The 10,603-nt window shown below is 41.2% G+C and overlaps 1 protein-coding gene across 3 annotated transcripts in view; it reads right to left on the reverse strand.

Annotated features, from left to right (window-relative positions):
• The window catches only part of GCLC (glutamate-cysteine ligase catalytic subunit), a 49,095-nt gene extending 38,700 nt beyond the window's left edge, over positions 1–10,395 (reverse strand). For all 3 annotated transcript variants that reach the window (XM_069489227.1, XM_069489226.1, XM_069489224.1), the window contains exon 1: positions 9,792–10,395. In XM_069489227.1, coding sequence (XP_069345328.1) covers positions 9,792–9,941 — 150 coding nt within the window. In that variant the 5' untranslated portion in view covers positions 9,942–10,395. The remainder of the gene's footprint in view (positions 1–9,791) is intronic.
• Between the last annotated feature and the right edge of the window lie 208 nt (positions 10,396–10,603).

A 10,603-nucleotide genomic window follows, 5' to 3' on the forward strand; every position in this document is an offset into this window, starting at 1 on the left:
GGCTAGAGTGCCGTGGCGTCAGCCTAGCTCACAGCAACCTCTAACTCCTGGGCTCAAGCAATCCTTCTGCCTCAGCCTCCCGAGTAGCTGGGACTACAGGCATGTGCCACCATGCCCGGTTAATTTTTTCTATATATTTTTAGTAGTCTGGCTAATTTCTTTCTATTTTTAGTAGAGACGAGGTCTTGCTCTTGCTCAGGCTGGTCTTGAAACTCCTGACCTTGAGCGATCCTCCTGCCTCGGCCTCCCAGAGTGCTAGGATTACAGGCGTGAGCCACCGTGCCCAGCTGAAGACTCATTATTAAGACATCACTTTTCCCCAAATGGATCTAGAGATTCAATGCAATCCCAATCAAAATCCCAGAATATTTTTTTTTTAGTAGAAATTGCCAACTTGATTTTAAATTCACATGGAAATTCAGAGTATCCAGAAGAATCAAACAAACTGAAAAAGAATAAAGCCGGAAAGCTAACACTACCTGATCTCATGACTTACTATAAAACTGTAGCAATCAAGAGTGACTGACATAAAGACAAATAAATCAACACAATAGTAAAGAGTCCAGAAATAAGAACACGCATAAATAGACAACTGGTATTAGAAAGAGAGGCAAAGGCAGTGCTCTGTTGGCTGTGGAGAAAGTATAGCCTTTTCAATAAATGGTTCTAAACAAATACAAAAAAAAAAAAAAAAACCCACCAAAAAAGTTTAATACATACCTTGTATCGTACACAAAAATATATGCAATTCAAAACAGATCATAGACCTAAATGTAAAACTCAAAATTATAAGACTTCTATAAGAAAACACAGAAGAAAACCTTTGTGACCTTGCATTAGGCAAAGATTTACTTAGATACCACACCAAAAGCATGATCCATAAAAGAACAGATGGACAAACTGGACTTCATAAAAATTAAGAACTACTTTTCCTCAGAAGACAGTGTTAACTTTGGGAGGCCAAGGCTGGAGGACCACTTGAGGTCAGAAGTTTGAGACCTGAGAGAATGAGATCCTGTTTCTACAAAAAACCAGAACAATTAGCCAGGCGTGGTGGCGTGCACCTGTAGTCCTAGCTACCCAAGTTGAGGCAGGAGAATTGCTTGAGCCCAGGAATTTGAGGTTGCAGTGAGCTATGATGACGCCACTGCACTCTAGCCCAGGGAACAAAGCAAAGCACTGTTAAGAGAATGAAAACAAACTGGGAGGAAATACTTACAAAGCATGTATCTGACAAGACTTACATCTAGAATACACAGAACTCTCAAAACTCAATAGTTTGAAAACAAATAGACAAATGATGTTTAACATACTTCACAAAAAATATACACAATGACAAATAAGCACGTTAAAAGATACTTGACATCACTGGTCTTTAGGGAAATGCAAATTAAAAATACAATAAAATACCACCATGTACCTATTATCAGAAGAGCTAAAACTGAAAGAGACTACCCATACTAAGTGTTAGCAAGGATGTGAATGAAATGGAACTGGCGTACCCTGATCGTGAGAATGCAAAATGGTATGACCACTTTGGAAAAGTTTGGTAGTTTCCTTAAAAAGTTAAAACACGCCACTCCTGGGTAATAATTAAGATAAAGAAAAGCATAAGTCCATAAAAAGATTTGTATATTAATTTTCATTTTAAAGTTTTGTTTGTAATGGTGAAAAACTAGATATAATACAAGTGGTGAATGAATAAACAAATTGTGGAATATCCACAGAATGAAATATTACTCAGCAATTAAAATGAATAAACTACTGACATATGCAACATCATGGGTGAATCTCAAAATATTTATGCAAAGTTTAAAAAGCCAGGCCAAAAAAGTATATGCTGTATGATTTCCTAGATATAATAACCTAGAAAATGCAAACTAAGCTATAGTGACAGAAAGCAGATCAGCTGCCTAGGGGTATGGAGAAGAAGTAATTACAAAGGGGCACAAGCACACTTTTGGAAATGATGGATATGTATCATTTTGATTGTGGTGGTGGTTTCCCAGTGTACACATATATCAAAACATCAAATTGTACATTTTAAATATATGCAGTTAATTTTGTGTCAATTATACCTCAATAAAGTTGTTAAAATGTTAAAAAAAAAAACAACTCAGCTATATCATGAATGTAGAAACAAAGAATACTAATTAGCAAGCTCATTAGGATATGGTCCATCCAGTATTACCAGCAACATCAGTGATGCCCTGTACATATAGTTTTCTAACTTGAACAATATATTCAGATGCCTTGACTATGTAAAAATGTTCAGAAACACAAATTCTGATGTTTGGGGGCTCAATTAATATTGTGACATCTTCTCTTAAGATATAGGGTCTTACTGAACTTTACTTAGGTTTATGCTTCAAAATGGGGCTATATACAGAGTACTAATCGATGAATGTATCTGCTTACCACTGCAAGACAGTAAGGTCTTCACTGGGAGGATTTCAACAATGATACTGTGGGGTCACAGTAACTTTAAGTACTGAAACATTTTTCTACAGGAGGTAGGTATACAAGAATAATAAACCCTTTCCTTCCATTTTACTTCCTTCATTCTTTTAAAGCACAGCAAAATCTCTACTTATCCAGAACTACACAAAGACGTCTACCAACTGGCTATACCTATTCACTGAACTTACAACACTGAAGTGCACGTAACCAATGTTATACATATGTTTTATATTTATATATATTTTTCTTTTCTATTTTGAGTGTGGTGGCAGATACCTGGTTATATATACTTGTTAAAAGTTAATAAACTGTATGCTTGGATGTACAAAATGGGTGCATATTACTGTATGTAATTATAATTCAATGAAATTAGTTTAAAAAGAAAATCCACACAATGCTATATAACATAAAAATAACAGGGGAAAAAAACCCAAAAATGAGATGAACACTAAAAGCAGTAGTCAAGCTCACATTTAAAACAAACTTAAATTCTTAGCTTTAATTTCTAATATATACATAAGGTCAGATATCTGGTTTCCTAACCTTCAAAAAGGAATCTCTCGGTAAAAAAAAAAGTAATTATGTAAACAAAACAAAACAAAACAACAAAACCAGAAGGCTCTAACCATGTTGCACTTTTTTCCCTTGATTTCACCACTGTACTTTAGATTCAGGTCAATAAATGCTATTGAATCAATGTCCAGTAACAGCTAAAATAAATAGAAAGATGCAACAACTTTGTATTTTGTGCCACAGGACATTACAAAGATTCAGATTTCTTCTGTAGGTCATTAGGTACAGAAGACCTACAGAAGGTCTGTATGACCTACAGAAGAAATCTGAATCTTTGTAATGTCTATTAAAAAATAATTTCCAGCCTGAGCAAGAGCGAGACCCCATCTCTACTAAAAATGGAAAGAAATTATATGGACAACTAAAAATATATATAGAAAAAATTAGCCAGGCATGGTGGCGCATGCCTGTAGTCCCAGCTACTCGGGAGGCTGAGGCAGGATCGGTTGCGCCCAGGAGTTTGAGGTTGCTGTGAGCTAGGCTGATGCCACGGCACTCTAGGCTGGGCAATAGAGTGAGACTGTCTCAAAAAATAAATAAATAAATAAAAAATTTATGCTCCATATATCCTAAGAAGTCAGTGTCAACACATTTTTGAAATCCGATTTAGATTTTGAAATGCAATTTAGAAATACCATCAAAAATTACTAAGTTAGTGGAATGCAATTATATCTGAATGAGCAAGTTTCAGTTAGTTGGGGGAAAAAACCCTATATACATGGAGTGTCTCATTCCCAAGGACCATGGCTATTTAAATAAGATGCACTGGATATTTTAAAGTTTCTAAGTAAACCATTTAAGCTATTATTTGAGTCTTTACTTAATTTGCAAAACATTTCACTATTATCTCATTTAACCTCAATAACCCTGTAAGAAAGGTATTACTGCCCCTATTTTATACATGACATAACTGAAGTTAAGAAAGATTAAGCAATTTGCTCAAGGCTACACAAAACCTTCACTTAGACTCAAATGACTGCTTTTGTCCACTCTAGATTTATATCTCAGGACATTTTTTATGGGATCATAAGCTTATTCATTAATAAGTTATGCATTTTCTAAATAATCACTTCAGCATTCTGAACCTAGCATAGGCAAATTGGAAGTTCAAATTCAAGGTATTATTAATATATACCAGCCCTTAATAACGTCCTTCTCGCTTTTATACATAAGAACATACTCATAAACACTTAAGACATTGCATTTTCCTCTCAAAATTCACAGGAATCTTTCTGATAACTAGAGGATAATTTACCTTCTTGTCTTTGAGAGCCATTGCACTGGGTTAAAAAAACTAGAAAAATTACACAATTGCTTTTATTGTATTTATTTTTTTACTATTTTTTTTTTAGAGATAGAGTTTTATTCTGTCACCTAGGCTGGAGTGCAGTGGCATGATCTTAGCTCACATAACCTCTAACTCCTGGGCTTAAGAGATCCTCCTGCCTCAGCCTCCTGAGTAGCTAGGACTACAGGCTCGTGCCACCACACCCAGCTAATTTCTTAATTATTTTGCAGAGACAGATCTTGTTATGTTGCCTAGGCTGGTCTCAGACTCTTGGCCTCAAGCAATTCTTCCACCATGGCCTCCCAAAGTGCTGGGATTACAGCCACAAGCCACTACACCTGGCCCATGATTGTTTTCAAATGTGTTCTGACATCTCTACAACCTGTACAGTTAGAACTCTGTAAAAGGAAATGTGATGAAATCTCATGCATTGTAAATAATCCAAAACCTGGAATAGGTTTAATAGTGTTTAAGAAATGGATCTGGAGTCAGACAGATTTCACTTCTGAAATAGCTAAAAAGGCCTGGCAGGCAGCTAACACAAGTGATGAGCAAAAGTCAAGTCATATTTATTAGCACATTTACATCATAGATTTCTTAGATTTGTCTTTTAATGTGCAAACCCTGATTATAAACAAAACTCGGAAAAAACAAAAAACAAAACTCAAATCTGAAAAGTTATGTATAAGCTGTGCAGAGAAGTGCTTATTTCTTTTGCATTCTTAGCAAGCAACAGAGCACCCAGAAATATTCAACCTCACCTCTCCCTGGCACCCTCTGTCTTTGGGCAAGATTTTCCTGGCACCTATGAGTTAGAACTTCTTTTTCTCCCAGAAACAGAATAAATGGTGGCCAAGGTTAAGACTTGTCATGTTAAAAGTGAAACAAACACTCATCTGGGAGGTTGTCACTGGAAAATGAGTTCCAAAAAGCAGCATACAATTTATAATACTATTCTTTTCACATCAGTGATTGGTGGCAGCCTTCCCTTTACTCAGCAATCAAAAGATTACATCCATGTGAATTTCAAAGAGTAACAAATTGTTTTGAAATATGTACACTGTTAAAAATCTTACTCAAACTGTAAAAGCTGGAAGGGATCAGGAGTCCAACCCTCTCGTTTTCCAAATGAGGAAACTAAGGCTCAAGATCACATAGGAGTTTGGCAGGCCTAGGACTAGAACACAAACTGAACCCCAAATATTTATCTCTTTCTGGTGTGAAGAGATAAATACTGTCCTAGTAAGACAGACATTGTCCTAGTAAGTAGGGCTGAGCATTTCTAAAGTGGCAGGCTCTCACTCCAACCATACCTATCACCAGTTTTAAGGTTCATTTTTTTCCCTTTTTAATCCAAGTCCATGGTCCTGTAAGACCACCACCAAACCACGAAAAGCAGTATTTTGATACCATGCCAATACAGTCCAACATATCACATCCAAAACACAACCTTCTGCCCAGCAGAGCCAATACTTCATCTCCAGGGGCCACACCACCCACCACACCCTACTCTGCTTTTATCTGCCCAGCCGCCAACCTGTTTCTGAGTTACTTCCCAAGGCTTCTGCATAAAAACAAGCTTGCTTGTCCAATCCTCTAGGCTTCTGACCAGTCTTTAGACTTCTATTCAGTATATGCAATAAATTCCCACTATCTGCAAAGATGAGTGGTAATCTGTTCTTTTTCACAAGGCTCACCTCATCAAGGACGCCTTCTGTGAGACTGTGGCCTTCAAACTCCTATAACTGTGAACCATAGTAAGAAATAATTTACATGCAACCTGATACACCCCTGATGTTCACACATACCCTCAAATAACTCAACATTTTTACCTATTCTTACTATGATAAATTGATATTTTCATATACTCCATTTCATTTTTTAAAAAAGTCCTGTTGACAAAGAGATATTGGCACTCCAAGGTTCATTGTGGCACTAACAATAGCCAAGCTGTGGAGACAATCTAAATGTTCATCGATGAAAGAATGAAGAAAATGTGGTACATGCAAGCAATGGAATATTATTCAGCCTTAAAAAAGGAAATCCTATAATGTGTTGACAATTTGGATGAAACTTGAGGACATTATGTTAAGTGAAAAAAACTAGTCACAGAAGGACAAAAACTGCTTGATTCCACTTACGTGAAGCATCTAACATAGTCAAACTCATAGAATCAGAGAGTACAATGGTGGTTGCCAGGGGCTGGGGGCGGGTGGGTGCACGGGAATTGAAGAATTGCTAATCAATGAGTACAAAGTTGCGATTATGTAAGGCCAACAAGTTCTAGAGACCTGCACAACATTGTCCCTGTAGTTAACAATACCATATTGTACACTTAAAAAGTCCTGGTTGGAATCTTCTAAATTTATTTCTCAACCCACTAATGGATGAGGACCTGCAGTTTGAAAAATAATGCTCTCTCGTGAAAGGGTGATTAGATTACCTTGACATACATAATGCTACAGGAATAGTTAGAGGCATCATCAAATACTCAGGCGTGAGACTTCCCCAGAGAACATCACATCCGTAAGAAATGTAAAGATACCACAATGGAGAAATTAGTATCTGCATCCCACAGGTCAAGGGTGAGAGAGAAATGAGGGGAGACCAAGGTTTCACTAAAGCAGGAAAAAGTAGCGTGGGGCTTCTTTATTTCTAACCACCTGGGCAATCCTCACAATCTTAATTCTTCCCTTTGTGTCAGGCTGCTTAATTCCAACTGGATTGTCGACCACTTGACGGCAGAAATGTTATTCTTCTCAAAAATTCTACACTCTACCTAGAGACATCATTAAAGCACAATTTAAAGTAATAAATGAGCAGATTTTTTTTTCATCTAAGACAACTTTCCTACCTTATGGTTTCTGTTAAGCAGTAACCTCCCCACTCCAAGGACACTGATATGTTAGTGGGGGAAAAACAGCAAAGGAAGATGTGGGAAAGAAAAAAATCTAGGAGGATACAAGGATACATCATAAGATAATTAGCAAAATGGTGATAAAAGAGAAAGCATCTCAAGTCAAGTTTTAAAATTCAATTTATATCTTTGTATTTCATTCATGACAGAATATTTGGAACAAGAAATCGAAGATGCAGTTTCAAAAGTCACTAAGGAAAGTTTTCACTGAACATCTTTAACACATTTTAACGTAAGAGCAGTGCTATCCCATCAACTATTAGAGTCTTAAAACAACTCAAATCTAATTCTCCACAGATCTGCCCAGAATAATCTTTTCAAGAAGTGTTATCACCTGGCTGAAATGCTGAGCCCAAGTGTCTCCCCTTATAGGTGCATACTACAAGTTTGAATTACTGCCACTCTTTCTCATTCCCTCTGATCTTTGGGAGTGAGGAGAGGAGGCAACCCCATTACAAACCTTCCTCCACAGAAGCCTGTCCAAGTGGAGACATGTACTTCAAGGCCCTACTCTTCAGCTCTTCTCACTCCGGTTTATGCAACTACAAGTTACTTAAAACAGGAGTTCTAAATGGTCTTCCTGCCAACAGGAGAAACATTTTTTAAAAGGATAAGACTAAGGATTCCTGGAGAGTCCTGTATAAATACAGCAAATGGGCCAAAGATGGGTAGGCCTGAGGGGCCTAGAGTGAGTTGCTGTGCTAGGACTGTGCTGCAAGTCTCCTGTTGATGTAGTTCTATCTGAGACAATGACTACCAAAGACATTGTCTTTTTTTTTTTTTTGATAGACCTAGATAAATGTCAAAACAGGCACAAAATTTTACCTTTGAATTACTCAAGAATGGCTAGTTAGCTTACAGTAGGAGCCTTTTTTTTCTTTTCCTTTCTTTTTTTTTTTTTTTTGAGATAGAGTCTCACTCCGTTGCCCTGAGTAGAGTGCTGTGGCGTCAGCCTAGCTCACAGCAACCTCAAACTCCTGGGCTCAAGGGATCCTCCAAGTAGCTGGGACTATGGGCCCACACCACGATGCCCGGCTAATTTTTCTATTTTTAGTAGAGACAGGTCTCTCTCTTGCTCAGGCTGGTCTTAAACTCCTGAGCTCAAGCAATTCTCCCACCTCAGCCTCCCAGAGTGCTAGGATTACAGGCATGAGCCACCGTGCCCAGTCCAGTAGGAATCTTAAATCGTAGTTCACTCACTCATTCAACATGTCACAAGTATGATGCCAACTATACCAGGCACAAGGTTAAACCCTAGGGAAGCAGAAGTGAACAAGTAGTATAACGTCCTTGCTTTCTTGGGCTTACATGTTCCTGTGAGTGACACACAATACACAAATGAATATATAAAATGTCGGATGCTGTAAAGAAACAATGAACTTTTCACTAAAACTGAAAAATTATCACCAAACACATGATATGTCCTTTTTCTGTTCACAGAAGTGTGACACACCACTTTGGTAGAAAAGTGAATTACTAGTCATTATACTTTCCTAATTTATCACAGTACATTTCCTTCAGCTGTAGGAGGCACAATTATTTTCCAATCTTGGAAATAAAAACACCTAACTTTTTGCAAGGAGATGTTCTGCACTGGTGTAGCAGCACCTCAATGCTTAGGCCAAGAGCGGTAACAACACTGACGAGAAGATAAACTATTTACACAGGTGGCAAGCCATCTAAGGCAAAAGCTAACATGAAAAACAGATGGGCCTCTCAAGAATAATTTAATTAGGGCATTTACACGTGATTTTCAAAAACAAGAAGAGAGAACGTAACAGACTAACAGTTTTAACATTGCTGCTTTCCAGATCATTCCAATAAACAATGGTTCGACATATTGATAACCCAGACGTTTCATCTCTAGGCAGAACACATGCGGAAACACTGATTTGTAAAGTTTAGATGGTGGATCTAGGCAATGGAAAGGCACAAACACATCCTACGTTTGAAGCTCCAAGCATTCCTGTTTAGAACTAAACAGCATCAGGAAGGCTCCTCCTCACATAGAAACACTGAGCCATAATTTATTTTCCTCAAATTATAGGTATAAAGTGGAAGAGCGACGGATGAGAAGTCGGAGAGATTTAAGACACCTGCGTGAGAGAGTGCAGAAGCAGACATCCTGAAGACCTGATTTCTAACAGCAACAGGCCTACTAAGACAACTTAGTCTCTTTCACACTAATCTCAAGAGCGAATTTTGAGACCCGACGGGTACCGGTAGTGCCGATCTGCAACGAGATTAAAAATTCGCCAGCACCTAATGTCACATTTTCATGCTCACGTCCTCTCAGCGCCCAATACGCGTTTAGTGAATGAAGGAGAAAACCCAAAAGAATGAATGAACGAGAGAGAAAAGTGTGGCCAAGAGGCTGAGAGCGGGGCCCCCAAAGTCTGGATGGCCCTCGACGCTGACCCGAGCGAGGAGGGGACCCCCGCGGCGCAGTGCAGGGCGCGGACCGCGAAGTGGCCAGGGGCGCAGGTCCAGACAAAGGCGGAGCGGGTGGCCTGACAGGGGCTGCCAGCGGAGGCGGGGGCCGCGGGCGCTCACCTCGTCGCCCCACTTGAGAACGTCCTTGTGCCGGTCCTTGACGGCGTGGTAGATGTGCAGGAACTGGAGGATCCCGTGCCGCCGCACGTGGTCGGCGTGGCGCTTGGTCTCCTCCCAGCTCAGCGGCGACCCCTGGGACAGCAGCCCCATGGCCGCCGCCTCCTCCTCCTCCTCCTCCTTGGGGCTGACAGCGGCCGCTCGCTCCGGTCGCGAGCCGGACACTCAGCCGCTCGCAGAAGGCGGCGGCTGCTCCACCCAGGGGGGGCGCCCACGGGCAGCGGCCGGCGGAGGGAGGGTTCTGTCCGCTCCGGCTCCCGGGCGCGGGGGTCCCTGGCGCCCAGGTGACAGACCCGGGGTCCGGCGCACCGCGCGGACACAGAGGCAGAAGACGGGAGGGCAGGCTGGGCGGCTCTCGGCCCGGCGGCCTCGCCCCTCGCCCGCTCCGGCTCCCCCTCTGCTCCTGCGCCGAGGCGGCGGCAACGGACCCCACGGCCGCGGCCCGGCGGCGGCTCCCGCTTCTCTTTGCCGGTGTCGTGCACTGGCTTCTTCCGACTTGTGACCAAAACCTGCGCCGCCGCGGAGCATGCCCAGTCCTGGCCTCCGCTCCCTCGCCGCTCCAGGGCGCGATCCGTCGCTCCGGATTTTATACACTACGGGAGGGGGCGGGGAAAGGAGGCGGTGCGCAATGGGAGGCGTGGCCGAGAGCCGCCGGATCCCTAGCGCGCGGAGGGGGGTGTGCGCCGGCGTGGTTAGGGCGGAGCCAAGCGGGGCGCTAGGGGAAGCCGGGCGAAGTTGGCCTCGGGGTAAGCAAA

Source organism: Eulemur rufifrons, chromosome 15, assembly GCF_041146395.1.
Source record: "Eulemur rufifrons isolate Redbay chromosome 15, OSU_ERuf_1, whole genome shotgun sequence".
Taxonomy (NCBI): Eukaryota; Metazoa; Chordata; class Mammalia; order Primates; family Lemuridae; genus Eulemur; species Eulemur rufifrons.